This window comes from Carassius carassius, chromosome 45 (genome assembly GCF_963082965.1).
Source record: "Carassius carassius chromosome 45, fCarCar2.1, whole genome shotgun sequence".
In the NCBI taxonomy this organism is placed as follows: domain Eukaryota; kingdom Metazoa; phylum Chordata; class Actinopteri; order Cypriniformes; family Cyprinidae; genus Carassius; species Carassius carassius.
This window is the reverse complement of record NC_081799.1, coordinates 25,884,534-25,906,710: the sequence shown is the minus strand read 5'-3', so window position 1 is coordinate 25,906,710 and position 22,177 is coordinate 25,884,534. Positions and strand designations below refer to the sequence as shown.

Below are 22,177 nucleotides of genomic sequence, written 5' to 3'. Positions count from 1 at the left end.
ATTAAATATCACCATAAAATATGCCTTCTGTCCCGCCTCAATAAATATAAAATCTACCTGCATAAAGAGAGCTGGATGTTCTGCAGGAGAGAGACGGCTGTCCAAACACTGATCTCACCAGTGTGAAAAATATATTAGCACAGAGTCACAGCTCTTTAAATACATGTGGAAAATAGAATATGAACTTCTGGAATGCTAACAATAAGAAACGAAAAATCTTTTGCATGTCAAGATCTCAATTAAACACTGCATCGCATGATATACTCGCTCAAAAACAGACAAACACTCCCAAAATGCAACACTCTGACCATGAAACTGAGCCTTCTTCAGGGAAGCGGTTTCTGATCTCATGATGAGGGAGACTGACGCAAATACATTTCTTCTCATAAACATTCATGTACTGGAATAAATCTGACCAGCAAGGTGTTTCTCCGTGAGATCAGAACTGGACGCTGTGAGCGTGCTTCTTGCACAAGGGCTTGTCTTTCTTGGAGAAGAAGGTCTGACCCTCCAGACTCGTGCTGCACACCTACAGGACCAGAGAGAGACGCCACAACACCATCAAAAACAGATCAAATGAAACTAAACGGAAATCATATTTCTTATTTTGATTAGTTCCCCAAACAAATGTCATGTTTATGTAAGAACCAGGGAAACTGGATATATTTCCTTAAAGTTATGGGAATTAATATAATAAAAAAAAATTCTCTAGTTATCTCAAGATGTAAAATATTTGGAGTAGAAATTGCTATTTGTGAGTAAAAAAAATTATAATAATAAAAAAAGGTTGATAAATAAATAAATGAAAATAAAGTAAATCAATTAAATGAGTAAATCAAGTAATGAAAAAAAATAATGTATAAGAGAATGTATAAAATAATGTAAATAGCGGAATAACTATATAAATAAATAAAAAGTACATAAGTAAATAATAAAAAGGCAAAAAAGTAAAAATAAATAAAAATAATAATATATATAGTTTGTAAATAAATAAGGATAATGATAAAAAGGAAATAAATAATTTAGAAAATAATATATAACAAGTGAATAAATGGAAAAGGTAAATAAATACAATAAAAAAAAAATTAATTAATAAACAATTAGGTTACACTTTATTTTAAGGTGTCCTTGTTACAGTGAAATTTTGCATTTAAGTACTGAATAACATTACATGTAATTACTATATCGTTTGGGTTTGGCTTATAGGGTTACTTGCATGTAATTATGCATAATTAATTGTTATTATAACAGTAAGTACATGTAACAAAGACACTTTAATATAAAGTGTTACCCATGATTTTTTAAAAAGTAGCCTGCTTATATAATTTAATAAGAATGCACAAAATAAATGTGATGTATTCGTGATATCAGCACGATTGTAAAGGGTCTCATTCGTCCTATATTCAGAGGATCGAGCGTCTCATGGCTCTGACGTCTCGTATCTGTTCTCGTACCGTGCAGACGAAGCAGGTGTCGTGCCAGGTGAAGCCCAGCGCCTCCACGAACTTATCGCCCGCTTCGATGGGGAAGTCACAGCCGTGACAGCTGGTGCCGAACAGGGTGTAGTAATCTGAGCAGATCAATCAGAGTTCAGTGAGTCAGTTCAGCAGGAAAGAATCAACTCGCTCAGGACATGTCCCCAAAACCTTCAAACTGGCTGTTATTAAGCCTCTCATCAAAAAACCACAACTTGACCCCAAAGAACTAGTTAATTATAGACCAATCTCGAATCTCCCTTTTCTGTCCAAGATACTAGAAAAGGTGGTATCCACACAATTATATTCCTTCTTAGAGAAAAATGGTATATGTGAGGATTTCCAGTCAGGATTTAGACCGTATCATAGTACTGAGACTGCTCTCCTTAGAGTTACAAATGATCTGCTCTTATCATCTGATCGTGGGTGTATCTCTCTATTAGTTTTATTGGATCTTAGTGCTGCGTTTGACACAATTGACCACAACATTCTTTTGCATAGACTTGAATACTTTGTTGGCATCAGTGGAAGTGCATTAGCATGGTTTAAATCGTACTTATATGACCGCCATCAGTTCGTAGCAGTGAATGAAGATGTATCCTATCGATCACAAGTGCAGTATGGAGTACCTCAAGGCTCAGTACTAGGGCCGCTACTCTTCACGCTTTATATGTTACCCTTGGGAGATATCATCAGGAAACATGGTGTTAGCTTTCACTGTTATGCTGATGATACTCAGCTCTATATTTCTTCGCAGCCCGGTGAAACACACCAATTTGAAAAACTAATGGATTGCATAGTCGATATAAAAAACTGGATGACGAGTAATTTCTTACTGCTAAATTCTGAAAAAACAGAGGTGTTAATTATAGGACCTAAAAACTCTGCTTGTAATAACCTAGAACACTGTCTAAGACTTGATGGTTGCTCTGTCAATTCTTCGTCATCAGTTAGGAACCTAGGTGTGCTATTTGATCGCAATCTTTCCTTAGAAAGCCACGTTTCTAGCATTTGTAAAACTGCATTTTTCCATCTCAAAAATATATCTAAATTACGGCCTATGCTCTCAATGTCAAATGCAGAAATGTTAATCCATGCATTTATGACCTCAAGGTTAGATTATTGTAATGCTTTATTGGGTGGTTGTTCTGCACGCTTAGTAAACAAACTACAGCTAGTCCAAAATGCAGCAGCAAGAGTTCTTACTAGAACCAGGAAGTATGACCATATTAGCCCGGTCCTGTCAACACTGCACTGGCTCCCTATCAAGCATCGCATCGATTTTAAAATATTGCTTATTACTTATAAAGCCCTGAATGGTTTAGCACCTCAGTATTTGAATGAGCTCCTTTTACATTATAGTCCTCTACGTCCGCTACGTTCTCAAAACTCAGGCAATTTGATAATACCTAGAATATCAAAATCAACTGCGGGCGGCAGATCCTTTTCCTATTTGGCGCCTAAACTCTGGAATAACCATCTAACATTGTTCGGGAGGCAGACACACTCTTGCAGTTTAAATCTAGATTAAAGACCGATCTGTTTAACCTGGTTCACACATAACATACTAATATGCTTTTATTATCCAAATCCGTTAAAGGATTTTTAGGCTGCATTAATTAGGTAAACCGGAACCGGAAACACTTCCCATAACACCCTATGTACTTGCTACATCATTAGAAGAATGGCATCTACGCTAATATTAGTCTGTTTCTCTCTTGTTCCGAGGTCACCGTGGCCACCAGATCCAGTCTGTATCCAGATCAGAGGGTCACTGCAGTCACCCGGATCCAGTACGTATCCAGACCAGATGCTGGATCAGCACCTAGAAAGGACCTCTACATCCCTGAAAGACAGCGGAGACCAGGACAACTAGAGCCCCAGACACAGATCCCCTGTAAAGACCTTGTCTCAGAGGAGCACCAGGACAAGACCACAGGAAACAGATGATTCTTCTGCACAATCTGACTTTGCTGCAGTCTGGAATTGAACTACTGGTTTCGTCTGGTCAGAGGAGAACTGGCCCCCCAACGGAGCCTGGTTTCTCCCAAGGTTTTTTTCTCCATTCTGTCACCGATGGAGTTTCGGTTCCTTGCCGCTGTCGCCTCTGGCTTGCTTAGTTGGGGACACTTCATCTACAGCGATATCATTGACTTGATTGCAAATAAATGCACAGACACTATTTAACTGAACAGAGATGACATAACTGAATTCAATGATGAACTGCCTTTAACTATCATTTTTGCATTATTGGCACTGTTTTCCTAATGAATGTTGTTCAGTTGCTTTGACGCAATGTATTTTGTTTAAAGCGCTATATAAATAAAGGTGACATTGACATTGACATTGGCTCATGAATCACTTCAGCGTCTCGGAGGTTTCTTCAGATGTGATGAGGCCTAGGTTTGGTTTCTCACCGGTCTGGCAGTACGGCTGTCCGTCCTCCAGGTGGAAGGTGTTGTTGTGGATGGGCTGCTGGCAGGCGGTGCACAGGAAGCAGTTCACATGCCAGGTTTGCTTCAGGGCATTGATGACTTCCTGTTAGCGGACGAGAAGCAAAGAAGCCTGAACTCTTCCTGCTGAAGCTTTATCACTCAGCATCACATCCTACAGCAGACCCAACCAGAGATTATAGCTGCACATTTCAATATTATATACAATGCAATGCCTGTATAAAGAGAAAAAGATTTTGATTATATCTCAAATATTCAAATAAATTATATTATATATAGTTTCCATTTATTTAGTTTTTTTTTTACATCAAATATTTAAATATTAACTATATTATAAATTATAATATTGAATTACATATTGTACAAATTCTAATAAATAAATGAAATGTATTTAATTATACATTATATAATATTCATTTAGAATTTTTTTATATTAAATATATTATAAAATTCTGATTATAGTATTATATAAAATATTATAAAAATTCAAACAAATAAATTGCATGTATTTATTATAAAATTTATATTTAAAAATATTTATACAAGGTTGTTCACACTGGTGTTTTAGGACGACAGTCAAATTTAATAATAATAATAATAATAGTTATTAAAAGTTAAAATAATGTTATTTTTATCTTAAAGTTAGTTACATCAGTTTACTTCAATTGTGCAGCCCCATTTATTTCTATAAATTTTGCATTTAATTACGTTTTCGATTTTGCATTAACTCACAAACCGCTGTTTAGAAATCCAAGTGCATTTAAAACATGGATGGAGACGATCACTGATTGAGTAACATACTGATCAGGGCTGTACATCTACGATCAACGCAGCTCACAGATCTAAAACTGAGCCCAGATCTGCTGTAATGACGTTCTCACTCCTGTTAATGAAGTGTGATCTTCAGGACAATGAGAGGTGTTTTATCTCAGCTCATTATCTGAGTGCAGCTCTTCCGCTCGAGCGGATCGACATCTCCTGTGTTCATGTGAAGCGCTAACTGTCACACATCTGAGCAGATAAACCAGACCGTTCCCACAGTCCAGCGCTCTCAGAGAGAAGGGATAAAGGGAATAAAGCTTGCAGGGAACAATAATGCAGTCAATAGTTAAGAGCATCATTCACGATGAACAACATACCCTGGAGCACAAAACCAGTCATAAGGGTACATTTTTCAGATAGAGGTTTATATAACATCTCAAAACTGCTTTCCATTGATGTCTGGTTTGTTGTGATCAGACAATATTTGAAAATCTGGAATCTGAGGGAGCAAGAAAATCGAAATATTGAGAAAATCATCTTTAAAGTTGTTCAAATGAAGTTCTTAGCAATGCATATTACTAATCAAACATTACGTTTTGATATATTTACTGTAGGAGATTTACTAAATTAGATCTTTACTTAATATCCTAATGATTTTTGGCATAAAAGAGAAATGTATAATTTTGACTCATACAATGTATCGTTGTCTATTGCTACAAATATACTCCAGAGACTTGAGACTGCTTTTGTGCTCCAGGGACACATATTTATTTAAATTATAACTATTTAAAGGGACATGCGCACACACACACACACACACACATTTAAATTCCTTCTCACTTTTAATTTTATTTCACATTGTTCAGCTTTGCTATGTTTAATGTGCTATATAAATAAAATGTACTTACTATATACTATATTTTTATATTATAATTAAAATATCATATATTCAATATTTCAGTAATCTACATTTTCTAAATTAATTTTAGCATGTTACTCAAAAAGTGGCACTTACACACATCTAATTAGTAGATTAAATGTTTGAAATACATGTAATATTTATATGTAATATATAGATATATTTTTTGTTTTGTTTTTTGTTATTTTTTAAATAGTTGAATATTTAAATAAAATCTAAATCAATGTTTTAAATAGAAGCATTTCTGTATGTTTAATGTATATTATTATATTTATTAAATATATATATATACACACACACACACACACACACACACAGACAGACACACACGGACACACACACACACAGACACATACACACACACACACACACACACAGACACACACACACACACACACACACACACACACAGACACACACACAGACAGACACACACACACACACACATACACAAACACACACACACACAGACACACACACACACACACACACACAGAGAACAAAACATGTCATTTACAAATGCTGCAGGACGATGGACAAACTGAACTTTTAAAAATACGGTTCAGAGTGAAAGCAATAGTAGACTTGGTGCACTTCACAAACTCACCCCCAGGATCTTCTGCTGGCATCTGAAGCAGGTCGGGGCCAGAAACCGCTCGTAACATCGCTCGCAGTACACAGATCCACGCTCCTCCACGAAGCCCACGTCTGCCAGAGAACTGCTGCAGTGAGAGCAGATGAACTCCTCCTTATGCCACGATTTACCCATCGCCACCAGGAACGGACCCCTGCCAAACACCACACACAGATCCATCTCTGTGTTATAGTCCACTAAAACCATCAAAAACATCCAAATACAGGTTAACTGAAACTAAATACTGCTTCTGCTATTATTGTTATTAGGCACATTTCTCATGTTAATTCAGAAACATGAAGGTCTCGTGTACAGAAGATTTGTAACAAATGTAGCACTACTGTTCAAACTGATACTTGTATTCAGCAAGGACACATTGTTTCAATTAAAAGTGGCAGAAAAGACTTTTATAATGATACAAAAGATTTCTATTTCAAATAAACGCTGTTCTTATCAACTTTGTGTTCATCTGTGAATCCTGAAAGAGAAAATGTCTCAGTTTCGACAAAAAAGGAAGCTATTAACTAATATTTATTAATATTCCAACATGTATTAATTTAAAAACGAACTAAATTTTAAATAACTTAAATGTAAAAAACAAAAAAAAAAAAACGATATCGAGATTTAACAAAAAACAAAAGCTAATAAAATGACAAACACAACAAAATAAAAAAATAAAAAATATTTTTAGTATCATTGAGATGTTATCAAAGTGTAATATTTTGAATCATTTTTTTATTTAAAGATTTTAATAAAAGAAAATGTAACTTTTTTGTCATTTTTAGTCGTTTTTGTTTATAGTTTTTATTTGATTAATATTTCAGTTTTAGTATTAGTTGCTAACTGAAACATTAAATTAACTGAAAATTAGATTTTTTTAAACTAGCATTTTATATTTTATTGCTGTTAACATTTAACTTATTTCAAGTAACAAAAAAACTGTTTTATAAATAAAGAAAAATTCTGTAAAAATGTGTAAAATATGAATAAAAACTATAACTTGATTACACTAAAATAACTCATTTTTTCCTCATAAAGCACACACAGGGTAAAGCTGTAAGTTTAATGTGACAGTCTGGTGTGAAAACAGACGTTTGATGGGATCTGATGTGGAGGAATCTGTCGAGGTAACGAGAGGACAGCAGCGGGATGCGGCTGACAAATCGGATGATTAGCTGGAAGGGAAGACAACAGACACTGGTGATATCAGATGAGGAAAGCGGACACTTTAAGCTTGGATGGGAGTCTGGCAGTCTGTGCAGTAACAGATCCTGCTCTCTGGAGACCAGCTCCTGAAACATCATGAGCTCACGGCCCAAATCCATCGGACGCTCGTTTATCTACAAATTAAACTTCACATGTGATCGCCACACTAATGTAACCTTTGACTGTTATTTTACCATGAAGGTCTCGTGTAGGTGTTCAATGATACAAAATCTGCAACAAATGTAACACCACCATTCAAAAGTTTGAGGTCAGATTTTTTTAAAAGAAATTAACACATTTAAATGCTGTTCATCTGTGAATTCAGAAAGATAAAATCCATCATAGCTTCCACAAAAATATTGTGCAGCACAACTGTGTTCAACATTCAAGATCATGTGACACTGAAGACTGGAGGAATGATGCTGAAAATACAGCGGAGCATCACAGAAATAAATTACACTTTAACACAGATTCACATTAAAATAATATCCCCTTTTTTCTACTATGCAGTCATTGTGTTACATGGGAAATGAATTGAACAGACATTACAAAAAGTAGCTTCAGCAGGAAATATTTTGATTTAAAATTACATAATTATACCGAATGGGCGTTAATGGATTTTAAAATAATTTAATGTGGAATATGCAATGATTTGGGGAAGAATTAAACAATACTCTAAATATGAAACTAAGTCACTGTCCTAATGAGCGAGTCACTGAATCATTCGTTCAAATGATTCGTTCAAATGTCTTTATGCAAATAATAAAAAAAGCCCTAATTAAGTTAGCTTGAAAAATCTCTTTAAGCTTCTCATTATTATTATTCTGAGACTACATTTGCATCTAAAACTCATACTAGAGTATATATTTTCTAACAGGTTTTAACTGTGTTTTTATTAAATCAGCTGGTTTTAACTGGTTTCGGCCTTTTTGCTAAATCATCTTGTTTAAGCGTTTCTCTTTTTTTTGACCTCAGAGGGTTAAAACAGTTAGTTGTAGTTGGCTTTAGCTGGTTTTACCCGGTTTTTAGTTGTTTTTAAATTGATGTATCTGTTTGTTTTGCTAACTCAACTGGTTGTATCTTGGTTTTAGCGGTTTATCTATCTGACGTTTAAAACCACTAAATTAAAACTATTTCAAACTGAGAACCTTCAAACTTCAAGCTTTCAAAACTTTCTCACTAGTCTTTTCCAAAACAACACTCTTAAAAATAACACAATCACAGCGATGCCACAGAAAAACCATTTTTGTTTCCACAAAGAACCATTCAGTCCAAGGTTCTTTAAAGAACCTTCTCTTTCTTACCTTTTTATAATCCCAAGAACCTTATTCCACCACAAAGAGGCTTTAGTGAAACAGAAAGGTTCTTCAGGTGTTAAAAGTTCTTTGTGAAATCATTTAGACAAACAGGTTCTTCTTCATGGCATCATGAAGCACATATTTCTAAGAGTGAACTTTAAGTTCGTCTACAAACTTTATCATCTAGTATTAAAAGCTGAAACCCATCTCGTCATGTAAGAAAGGCTGAATCTTCGATGTTAGATGTCTGACCTGATGACCATGCTGCAGTGTGCACACATAGGTGTGCGTGTTCCTGCTGGGATGTGTTCGGCTCTCTGCACCAGCGAGTCGTCCTGGTCACTGGGGTGAACCTGAGGAGCGGGTCGATCCGGGCCCTTGCTGCTGACCCGTCCGATCGAGGGCCCCGTCTGCGGCGCAGGTGCACCTGCTTTGGGAAACCCTAATCAAAGAGAAAGAGAAAGAGATCTCAATCTGGCGACCCCTCGCTGAACCTCACCCCTCAACAGCGCCTGTGTTACAGAAGAGCGCGGTAATGAGATCGCAGTATTGTGCGCGGCCATGTAGCGTGACCCGAGGTGATACGAACTCGATCTCTTCTGAAGGGACGGGACATCCACACCGCGCTGCCACAAAACAATGGATCGGTTTACTCAGACCGGGAAAAAAACAACATTCCCAGAAGCGGAGGAGACACCTGGACAAGCCTTGCCTTCTCTGGCCGGCTCAAGAGAGACAGCAGGGGTCAGAGGTCACACGGCGAACGCATCACGGGTTACTGAGCCGGTAAGAAATGTGTGTGTGTGTGTGTGTGTGAGATTTCATCACACAATGAAAAATCTGCATTTGATAATGAAGTTTCTGATCCTAAATCAGACTGACTGTCTAAAAATGTGTGCTTCTTTTCTTTTTTCTTTTTTAAAATCAACTTCAGGATTTACATATTAAAACCTTAAAAATGTTTAGATAGTAAGAAATGTAGTAAATTACTAACATTTAAAAAAAGAAGAAAAAAAAACTCTTTTTAAAAAATTTAAAAATCAACATCATGAATTAAAAATTCATTAAGCGCATTTTAATTGTAATTATATTAACATTAATGTGTTAATTTATTATAGTAATATTATACTTTTATTAAAAATAATTTTTAATAATAATACAATTTTTTAATAAAAATAATTTTTTTGGAAGTGACAAAAAAAAAAAAAAAGTGAGAAATCTTTATTCATTCATTCAACATCATAATTTTATGAACTAACAAAAATGAAACTTTTAGGTAAAATTTACCCAAAAATTAATCAGAAAAATTTACCTAAAATTAACCCAAAAATTTGGGATATAGCAATTCCAGACATCCCAAGTCTCCCGGAAGTTCCGGGAGTCTCCCGCATATTGAAAGCGTCTCCCTGAGACCCGCGAATTAGTTAAAATCTCCCGGAATCTAGACCGAGCGAGCAAAAGCGCGCATGCGAAACAGATACTGTGTTTCAAACCGTGTAGCGCACGCACGGCAGAGAGGGAGAGGGAGCGAGTGTGTGTGCTAATGTGCGTGTGTGCGAAGCGCATGTAAGACAGAGAGCATCCTGATTGGCCTGTTTCTGCAAATCAACCAATCAATTGTCAGTGTGGGCGGGCTTTTATCTCTACTCCCGAGTCCCGAACAAAATTAATCAGTTATGTCTATCTAGAAACAGGAGCACCATTGCAGAGGGAGAGTGCCACAAAACAAAAAAAGTATAAGACACATTTTACGGCAGACTACACGAAAGTGTACCCCTGTCTTATAGTCAAACATAATGACAGTCTTGCTCAAGCATTGCCCATGGGTTGCAAAAGGCATGTTGAGATGAGTTGACAAGTTTCATTTCATCTGCATATTATTTAGGCTAGTTGCCAAGGCTACATGAAAACAACAAACTCCTTAGACCTGTTTAAAGTTGCAATGGAAAATAAATAAATGCAGTTTACACCTCCCTGAAATGACCTTTTGCAGGTTGGGATGTCTGCAATTCACTCATTTTCTCAAAGCTTCAAAATCACTGTGTGGTCATTTACGGAAACAAATTAATTCATCAGATAATATTGTAATATTTGGATAAACTTATTTTACTGACATAGTCAGGAAAAACCTGGAAATCAAAGGGAATTTACTTTTTTTTATTTTCAGACCAAAACAACAACAACAACAAAGAAATCTTATGGAAATAAATTACATTGAAATAAAACAAAATAAATGTTTTTTATTGATAATTATTAATAAATACAATTTAAATTATTTGTACAAAATATTATATTATATATATATATATATTTTTTTTTTTGGCACAATGTACTCTGCTATGTTCCATGTAGCCTGTATGTAAACTAATTTAATGTGTGTACCTTAAAAGATGCTTAGTGCAATAAATGCTTCGAAATCTCACGCAGTATCCGTCTTTTCCTTTCTTCACTAAGACACATTAGGAAAAGCATTTACGTTATCCTAAAAATATACAGAATCTGATATAATCAAATTGTGAATCATGAATGTAAATGTAATTTGTGAATCAGATCGAATCGTTCTGAATCTGCAAAAATTCAGGTTTCGAACAGAACTGATTCAACTTCTTCCCAAAGACTCAAACCCTTACATAACTTCACAAACCACACCAAAGATTAACCTGAAAACCATGAATATTATTGAATTACATTTTAAAATGCAATACAATAATAAAAGATTAAAAGATGAATTATTTATACTTTTTAAAATAATTTTAGTGTTATATTAATGTATTTATTTTATTATAATAAATTTAAGTATTTATTAAACTTGGTCTTATATTCAAATAATGTAATATTACAAAATAATACACTTTCAAATATTAATAATTTAAACATTTAAGTTTATTTCTTTCATTTAAAATTATATCAATTAATATGAATGTATTAATTTTATGAAAATAATGCAATTATATTATATACAAACTTAATTTTAATCATGTTTGTAATGCCAAATCATAATTTTATATAAAAAGAAAATGTACATTTTTGAAAACAAACCTTAACAGGTGATTTATTTCTCCTTTTAATTACTTTATTTATATATTTACAGAAATGTATAGAAAGGCTACTAATATAATAATAAAACGTTTTGTTGTTGTTGTTGTTGTTGTTTCTAATTTATTTTATTAAATGCATTTAATGTTTTTGTTTATAATATTATTTGTCATAGAATTATGGCCAGACATTTTGAAAACTAGATATTAGATGCTAAATAATATTAGTATAAAAAATGTTTAGACAATCCACGTGCACCGTTCTAATACTCGACTTGATTTATAGATAAAAAAAAGCTATATCAAAACTCTTAAACATTAAAATTGAAGTCACAAATAGCAAGTTCTGAGAGCTGTGCAGCATCTAAAGTAGTGCTGTCAACTATCACGATTAATCGTATCCAGAATATAAGTTTTTGTGCGTGTACTGTGTATATTTATCATGCAAATAGAAATAAACACACATGCATGCATAATAAAAAACACACACCTATACTATGTAAACAAAAACTTTGATTTTGGATGCGATTAATCCCGATTAATTGTTTGAAAGTACTAATCTGAAGAAGAGACCACAGGTTTCTCAGACAAATGAAGGCCATATGCTGCAAGAGACGTTTCCTTCTGCTCTCTGTGCTCTAATCCAGCCGTCTGGAATCAATCAGGGCCATGAGCTTTAATTGAAGAGATGCTCTGCTGATGAACTCCTCTCCTCTGACCCATAGCTCCTGGTGAATGGACCGAGCAGACCAGGAATCTGAGCCATATCCACTACACAGAGACACCTGTGTTCAGAAGCCTGTTAGCACGAGAGGGCATGATGGGTAAACACCCACAATACAGCGCCTCAGAGCCCACAGAGTCAACATTCAGACCCCCGCAAACCAACAACATGCTGAGAGGCCACTCTAATCGTGACAGCATTGTCACTGAAAAAAAAACATAGCATTTACTCAAAGCTTTAAAAACAAACTTAACCTCCAGAAGCATCAGTCTGCCATCTACAGGATGCTTGAGGTCTCTTCTTCAGATTAGATCAATTAATCGCATCCAAAATCAAAGTTTTTGTTTACATAGTATAGGTGTGTGTTTTTTATTATGCATGTATGTGTGTGTATTTCTATATGCATGATAAATATACACAGTACACACACAAAAACTTATATTCTGGATGCGATTAATCACGATTAATCGTTTGACAGCACTACTTTAGATGCTGCACAGCTCTCAGAACTTGCTATTTGTGACTTCGATTTTAATGCTTTAACTTTTGCTTTAACTTTTAAGGCTTTGACTGACATGTGTGCAAGTAAATGATGCTGGAATGTACCTCATCAGTCAGTTAAATAAAATAACTGCTCTTGAGCCCTTTGTCACTTTAATCAGACTTAATAAGGTTTTCTTTTATCTGCACTGTTGTTCACTTCATTGATTTGCACTATATCTGCCATTTGCCGTGCGCTGCTTTATTTAACTTTATTTTTAATTTTATTGTATGTCTTTTTTTTTTACATTCCCTTATTGTATAGTTGTATCTACATTTTATATTTGATCTAGATTTTTAGGCTTTAATGTTAATGTTATCTGTATGCAGCGGGATCTGAGAGTAAGTTCTCTGTATGTATGTACTGTACATGTGGAAATTGACAATAAAGCAGACTTGACTTGACTTAACAAAGAAAGCAGTCTGAGTAGTGATGAGCTGAAGGTCTGACCTGCGGCGCTGCTCGACTGATGGCTCTTAGCTGCGGATGGAGGGACGCCGTTGTCCTTCTGCTGGGCTCCAGCGGACGCTGTGCTCATGGTTTTGACTGAAGAAGTGGCATGAGAACTGGGATGAAGCGCCTCTGTGGCCTCGCTGGAGAGAGAGACAGAGAGAAAGTGTCTTGAAGCTCTGCTAAACCACAAAACAAACACTCAAACATGCATCAGAAATCTGACTGTGTTCCTACATTCAGCCTAAGGGTGTGAGATTTAAATCGTCTGCAATAATATTGTAATAGACGTTTAAACCATTTGCTATTTGACATTAAAGAATATCGCAAAAACAAAACAAAACACTTACATTGCATTATGAAGTCTTTCACTGCATTATTCTATCTAATGAAATGCATTTAAAATGATCACAAAATTCAAGACGTGGAGGCAGTAAATTTACATATTTATATAATTTCATATAGTTAAGCAATATAACATGCAGAGTGCAGTTTTTTCTCCAAAAATCAGCGTGCTACCACAGCGCTGTTTTGTGTCTTTGAGTAACATGACGATGTTTTGTTCTTGAATTAATCAACGGTTTAAACAATTCGGTTCAATCGCAATGACTCGCTAATTAACAGTGACTTGCTGCCACCTACTGGCGGTTTTAATATCACATCTTTTCTTTTTTTATATGATTTCAAATAAAATAAGTATTCAACATTTTATGTTAAAAATATCAAGACATTATTTCTGCATTTGTAACTGCAGGTTAAATGCATTCACGTCCTGCATTAAATGGTGTGTAAATGCATCTAAAAGCCTCTTCAGATGCAGCTTCTGCGTTTCCTCTGCATTTCAAACATGGTTTTTGTTGATACAGATTTTATTTGCTTTGGTAACAGCTAAAAGCTTAAATGTAAGAATCTGACTCCAAAGATGATGCACACTTTTATATATAGATATATAAACAAGGCTTTATAAAAAGGTAAAAATTCAAATTTCTTGAAAAAGATTCATTTCTATCACCATCACACACAAGAATCAAAAACATTAGGTCAGCTGTCCACAATATAGTCCTAAAAATAACCAGCACAATAACACAAAATACAGGAGAAGATCTGGCTCAAATATCAGCAGACTGATCAAATACAAGCAGCCCCAGATGGTTTGTTAATGAATTAAACCGGTGCCAATAAAAAAAATAAATAAAGCTGCTGAGATTTCCTGTGGACAACATGTCCGGGTCACACTTCTCTTTCACTTTATTTCATTTTCTTTCTCATTATATCTGGCTTCAATTAGAAGCTGGTTAATGCTTAAATTATATTTTTATTGTATTATTTTTATTGTAATATCGAATTGTTATGGTTTTAAATGACTCAAACATAATAGTTTTAAAATGTAAAATATTAAACATTACACCAGCACTTGATGTAATGCATTTAGTATATGCTAATTTCAATAAACTGTATTACAGTATTCTTTTTGTTTTATTACAGTAATGAAGGCACAATCAGAAAAACCACTGAGGATAATACTAATACGGTAAGGGAAATTTAAGGAGTAAATGCGTTTAATTATTGTGCAATGAAATGTGTAAATGCATTTTAAATATATTAACAATATATTTTAATAATATTATTAAATTAAACAATTATATAGAATTAAATACACACACACACACACACACACACACACACATATATATATATATATATATATATATATATATATAGTCATACATATTTTTATTATTAGAAAATAATGCGTTTAATTGTCATCAATGCAAAATGAAAAAAATTAATAAATATTTTAATTACAAAAACATGTTACATGCATATTATAAAAATTACAATGGTAATGTAGTTTTTAGTAATTATATATATAATTTTTATTTTCACAGGTCAGTACCACTCAAGCAGCCTTATTAAAATGATATAATTATTAAAATAGTAATAAACATTCAACAGAAAAGTTGTGTCATGTTTTCAGATATATGCACGTGCGTGCATATGTTTTCTCTCAGAATACTGTGGGTTTAGCATCTGTCACTTGTCTGGTGTTGCATCCAGTGCAAACATGCAGCACAATAGAGCAGCAGATGCACAGAAACACAGGAGAAGCGCGCCACAGGAGGATGCTGGGATAGCAGAGGTCACACAGGGCACATATGCATTGAGCAGCTGGTAACATGCGTGAAACACAGCGCCACGTCACCTAGATGAAGGTGAGCATCATCTCACACACTCGCTGTACAGTTAATTTTACACACGGAAAGCCACCATAGAGCCACATTACAGCTCTTTAATCTTTATTAATCACCACATGGAGTCTGTTTGAAACTAAAACACACAGCCTTCTGTTAGTCCTGAAAATGAGTCTAATAAACAAATAAAAACAGATAAATGCACCCATTATTACAGAACACAATGTTACATTCATATTCTGTAATTACATCGTACATGCTAATTTGGACTTAAAAGTTGCTGGTTGCTATATGCATTTATCATATATTACAGTAAAATGCTAAAATAATATTACAATTTTCTGTGTGAATCTGTGTTAAAGTGTAATTTATTTCTGTGATGCCCCGCTGTATTTTCAGCATCATTCCTCCAGTCTTCAGTGTCACATGATTTTATAAATATGCATATAGCATTAAATACAATTTACAATATTTACGGAGTATAAAGTGGTATAAAGTGTTAGAGGTTTCATCACATCACTAGCAGCACTATTTCTAGTGATGATAGACTGAACTACATTGAAATCCAATGCAGTGCTGCCACCTACTGTCCACTAACAGAACTGCAGCAGTCTTTCACAGCCTGTGGCAAATGATGAAGGTGCATTAAAGTGAATAGATGCATTAATATATAATCAGCCCTCAGGGTTTTCTCCTCTTCACATCTTCTACATTACACAGTGCTTTGATTCAAACACATTTCATTTTCTTCAGTTTTCAGTGTTTCATTCAGTTTTGTGGGCTCCTGAGGACAAACGTGACAATAAAAAATGGATAGAAAAACTGAAACAGAGAGAGGGATATGTGGCCAGAAGGTGCAATCTCATCTATTATTGATCTCCAATAAATAAATATTAGAAATGTCCACATCTTCTGTCATAGATGGGTGTCAGTGTCTAACGGCTCTATAAAGGTTTCTGTCTGTCATGTCACATAATCTCATAAAAAAATCTCATAATTCATTTCAAATGACTGAACCGACACAGAGTTTCATTAGTTTTCAATGAAAAATATGTTAATAAATGACTGCATTTACTATGATTATCACTATCATTGTTAAATTATATATAAAAAAATAAAAAACACATAATTTGGGAATATTTGCATTTTTTGTTATTGAAATTAGTTTCTTCTGCTCAATGAAGCTCCATTTATTTGATCAAAATACAATAAAATTGTAAAATATAATTATGATTTAAAACCGCTGTTTTCTGTGTGAATCTGTGTTAACACCAGTGTTGTGCTAGTTACTAAGAAATAGTAACTAGTTACAGTTACTAGTTACTTCATTCAGAAAGTAACGCAATTACTTTGTTGATTACTTACACCAAAAAGTAATGCATTACTGTTAAAAGTAACTTTTTAGTTATTTTTTTAAAGAACTTTCTTTAATGTTCACATTAATGCGCTTTTATGCGTTATGGTCAATACAAACACAAAGTAAAACAGAAAGTAATTTTTAAACACTATTTTGATTAAGTCAGACCAGCACAAACTGAATATTGTATATCACAAGGATTTCTGAAATAAATAACAAAACACCTGAATAATATTCAGAATCAAAAACTAAAGTGGCTTCTGCATCATAAAAGCTGTTGTGTTGAGCTCTTAAAAATGTTCCTTTCACAGCTTAAGTATGAAAACTATCAACAATGGACAACATAACACAGAACATTTTGAAATAAATAAATGAAAGCAATCTGAATTATTCAGAATCAATTTCGAGAAACATACATACACACACACACACACACACATATATATATATATAAATGCTGTTTAAAAATGAAATCTATGTTATCATGCTAAGGAGCTGACTGAAAGCGGGCGACTCCACAGGCTGCATGTTTTTAACAATGTTTACTAATAACGCGTTACTGCCCAACACTGGACAACACTCTTAGAAAAAAGGGTTAATTGGGGTTCTATATAGAACCATAGGGTTCATGAAACCGCTTTGAACTCCCGAACTGATTCATATGATTCGCGATCCCCAAACTGACTCAAATGATTCGCGATCCTGCTCCGAACTCCCGAACTGACTCAAATGATTCGCGCTCCTAACTCCCGAACTGACTCAAATGATTCGCACTCCTAACTCCCGAACTGACTCAAATGATTCGCGCTCCTAACTCCCGAACTGACTCAAATGATTCATGCTCGAACTCCGAACTGATTAAAATGATTCGCGAACCCACTTTGAACTCCAGAACTGACTCAAATGATTCGCGAACCCGCTCTGAACTCCCAAACTGACTCAAATGATTCGCGAACCACAAACTGACTAAAATGATTCGCGAACCCGCTCCAAACTCCCGAACTTATTTAAATGATTTGCGAACTGATTCAAATGATTCGCGAACCCACTTTGAACTCCAGAACTGGCTCAAATGATTCGCGAACCCGCTCTGAACTCCCGAACTGACTCAAATGATTCGCGAACCACAAACTGACTAAAAAATGATTCGCAAACCCGCTCCAAACTCACGAACTAATTTAAATGATTCGCGAACTGATTCAAATGATTCGCGAACCCACTTTGAACTCCAGAACTGACTCAAATGATTCGCGAACCCGCTCTGAACTCCCGAACTGACTCAAATGATTCGCGAACCACAAACTGACTAAAATGATTCGCGAACCCGCTCCGAACTCCCGAACTGATTCAAATGATTCGCGAACTGACTCAAATGATTTGCGAACCGCTCCGAACTCCCGAACTGACTCAAATGATTCGCGATCCTGCTCCGAACACACGAGAACTCTTTGACCACAGCTGCTGTGCTTCTAAAGCTCTTGCAGCAGCTCAACACTGGTTTTCTCTGAGATGGTCGGATCACATCAGATTGTGGTTAATCTTGCAGATTATGATTTATATCTACTCTTCCTCTCCCTGCAGTTTGGTAATATAAAGATTTCTTCTTTGAACTCCCACCTCTTCTGTGGGTTTTATTGTTCTGGCTCTGAATTTGGGCTCCTGGGGTCTCAAAAAAGAAACATTTTCAATCTCCAAGGTGAACGTTATGACAACACCAGTGTTGTGCTAGTTACTAAGAAATATGCATTTCTGTTAAAAGTTACTTTTTAGTTATTTTTTTAAAGAACTTTCTTTAATGTGCACATTAATGCGCTTTTATGCGTTATGGTCAATACAAACACAAAGTAAAACAGAAAGTAATTTTTAAACACTATTTTGATTAAGTCAGACCAGCACAAACTGAATATTGTATATCACAAGGATTTCTGAAATAAATAACAAAACACCTGAATAATATTCAGAATCAAAAACTAAAGTGGCTTCTGCATCATAAAAGCTGTTGTGTTGAGCTCTTAAAAATGTTCCTTTCACAGCTTAAGGATGAAAACTATCAACAATGGACAACATAACACAGAACATTTTGAAATAAATAAATGAAAGCAATCTGAACTATTCAGAATCAATTATATATATATATATCATAGAATCATACATATATATATAAATGCTGTTTAAAACTGAAATCTATGTTATCATGCTAAGGAGCTGACTGAAAGCCGGTGACTCCACAGTAGAGACAGGCTGCATGTTTTCAACAATGTTTCACCTGTATGAGAAAAACATACAGAGAATCACTTAAGACACTTTGCTGTAGACCCATTCCACATAATAATATTCGTTAAAACTGTATGTTAACACGTAGGAGCTTGCTGCATGAATCCGTGAGTAGGCTACAGTTTACAAATCCATGGGAACGGATTGAGAAAGTGTGCGCGCAGATTATGAATTTGTGATTACAGATTCAAAAACCGAGGGTACGGTTTACAAAATCTGAGTACATGGATTGGAAATTTGTGGACTAGGATAGGACATTCGAACCAGAAAGACACAGCTTACATTACATAAAACATAAAAGGTTTTTGCCTTTATGCTCAACTAAAGTGAAATAATGAGCATATTTCCACTTTGAGAAACTCGTGTTGCTCTCGCCTTGACTCGCCATGACTGCCGCACATACTTGAATAAACGGAGACACGCCCACAGTGCGTCTTCATGTTTACAGTGGTTGGCATCCACCAATCCTACAATGCGTCGCTGCTCAGTCAAAATTAATTAATTTAAAAAAAAAAAAGTAATGCGTTACAGTATTAGTTACTGTCAAATGGAACTGCGTTACAGTAACACGTTACTGCCCAACACTGGTTAAAGTGTAATTTATTTCTGTGATGCTCCGCTGTATTTTCAGAATCATTCCTCCAGTCTTCAGTGTCACATGATCTTCAGAAATCAGAATAATATGATGATTTACAGAACCAGAATTATGTTCCTCTAGGAGTCTGCTCCTATAACTAAGCCAAAAACCAAAAAACTAAATCATTTCAGTCAAACAGTCAGAGTTCAGGAAGAGAAGAAAACAGAGTAAAGAAGAGACACATCAGATGCAGAAATATGAAAGAAAAGCTTTATTGGAAGATTGAGAAACACTGCAGCATCAGAGGCGTGAGATGATCAGAGAAAGGTTTATATGTGAACAGCAGGAACATACAGAAGAAACACAGCTGATTCAAGTCATGCAAAGAAGAACAGACCATCATACACATCTAACATCCTTCAGCCAAAACCCTGAGGACTCCCACACACACCACTGATCTAGAATAGAGAACTGGACAGCTCATGTATTCCTAAACCTTCTGTTGAATCAATAGGAAACAGTGTGATTTTAATGAGGAAACATCACCTAATATTATCAGTCAGGCATCTCTTCTTACTCTTGACCCCTGAGATCAGTCAAATCTGCCTCCAGCAGCTCCTGTAGATGCAGGGTTGCAAAATCCACACTTTTTCCATTGAATTGGGCTGCTTTTGAAACGTTGTGTTGGGTAGATTTTCTCCCGTGGGTTAAATGTTTGAAATATTGCATAAACTGCATTTGACTGAAATGCTTGCATTGAAACATTTTGCATTCTACCCATGATAAAACTGTGCAAGATGCTATGTTTTGTAAAGGATGGCACGGTAAGAAGCCTTTCAGCTGTATGTATGATTAATTTACATACGGGAGACTGTCAAATGCATATTTTAGGTACGGAAATCATAAGTCATAAGGGTAAATTTTTCAAAATTTGGATTTATGCATCATCTAAAAGCCCAATATATAATCTTTCCATTGATGTATGGTTATGATCGAACAATATTTGAAAATCTTGAATCCGAGGATGCAAAAAAAAAAAAAATCATCTTTAAAGTTGTTCAAATGAAGTTCTTAGCGATGCATATTACTAATCAAAAATTAAGATTTTATATATTTACAGTAGGAAATGTACAAAATATTTTCATGGAACATGATCTTTACTTAATATCCTAATGATTTTGGGCATAAAGGAAAAAATCGATAGTTTTGACCCATACAATGTATTTTTGGCTATCCAAGTTAGCCGTTATTCTTTCTCCAACAGCAAGACCATCTCATCTCTCTATAGTCAGACAATCGTCAGTCTGCAGTTAACAACACAGTGAGCAATCCAGTGTTTATACAGATCAGTGGTACACACACACACGCTTGCTCTCGGGTCACATGACCGTGCCGCTGTGATTGACAGGTGTGGGCGGGTCTACTACACGTTTAGCACGCGGGCAGAGACCCCATGATGCCAGTCTCTCAGCTTGTTGTACTGAGGCCGGACCACCTCTGGGTCCACTCTGGTCACCCTGACGGTCGAGACAGACGGGAAATACACCCGTTAGCAGGAAGACAGTAATAAACCTCATGTGTCAAATATCTAACACTTCAAAACTCTAGAAACAGATCTATCGCTACCAGCTGATCCACTACAAGTGTCCGATCCAGCAACAACAGAGGAACATTCTGCGTAACATTGAACTGTCATTTAAACAAGTGAATTAAAAATGTCAATATTATATATCTCGTTATATAATACCTAACATAAATAGTGTGTGTTCATTTTAATTTCATACGATTGGTAAACAATTCATACTATGATATATAAACATCAGTATTATAATATAAATATTATATGATAATATATCATTTTTATTTCATATGACTGCTAAACAAGTAAAATAGCAACATATAAACATTTATAATTATTAAATAACTCGCACTGTTTTTAAATGACAAACATTATATTATGTCAAATATTATTTTTCATCAATTTCAGCCATATTTTTTTTTTATTTTATATTTATATATTTTTACAGAAAAGCACTTTTGCATATATATATAGCGGTCAAAAGTTTGGGTCAGTTTGATTTGTAATGGTTTTTAAAGAAGTCTCTTCTGCTCATCAAGACTGCATTTATTTGATACAAAAATACAGAAAAAAAACAGTAATCTTGCAAAATGTTATTAGAATATAAAATAATGGTTTCTATTTTAATATCCTTAAAAATATAATTTATTTCTGTGATGAAAAGCTGAATTTATCATCATCATGACTCCAGTATTAAGGGT

General features: G+C 34.8%; 1 protein-coding gene and 1 long non-coding RNA gene across 7 annotated transcripts in view; one reads left to right on the top strand and one right to left on the bottom strand.

Annotated features, from left to right (window-relative positions):
* Window positions 1–391: 391 nt before the first annotated feature.
* LOC132127809 (PDZ and LIM domain protein 5-like) overlaps window positions 392–22,177 on the bottom strand; it is a 94,896-nt gene continuing 73,110 nt past the window's right edge. For all 6 annotated transcript variants that reach the window (XM_059539945.1, XM_059539944.1, XM_059539946.1 and 3 more), the window contains 6 exons: window positions 13,498–13,640; window positions 9,000–9,189; window positions 6,217–6,397; window positions 3,893–4,013; window positions 1,455–1,570; window positions 392–529 (listed from right to left, as the gene is read on the bottom strand). In XM_059539945.1, coding sequence (XP_059395928.1) covers window positions 440–529; window positions 1,455–1,570; window positions 3,893–4,013; window positions 6,217–6,397; window positions 9,000–9,189; window positions 13,498–13,640 — 841 coding nt within the window. In that variant the 3' untranslated portion in view covers window positions 392–439. The remainder of the gene's footprint in view (window positions 530–1,454; window positions 1,571–3,892; window positions 4,014–6,216; window positions 6,398–8,999; window positions 9,190–13,497; window positions 13,641–22,177) is intronic.
* On the top strand, window positions 20,115–20,580 carry LOC132127812 (uncharacterized). Its single transcript, XR_009427603.1, has 3 exons — window positions 20,115–20,232; window positions 20,288–20,381; window positions 20,434–20,580. It is a non-coding gene; the product is annotated as an uncharacterized LOC132127812 (long non-coding RNA).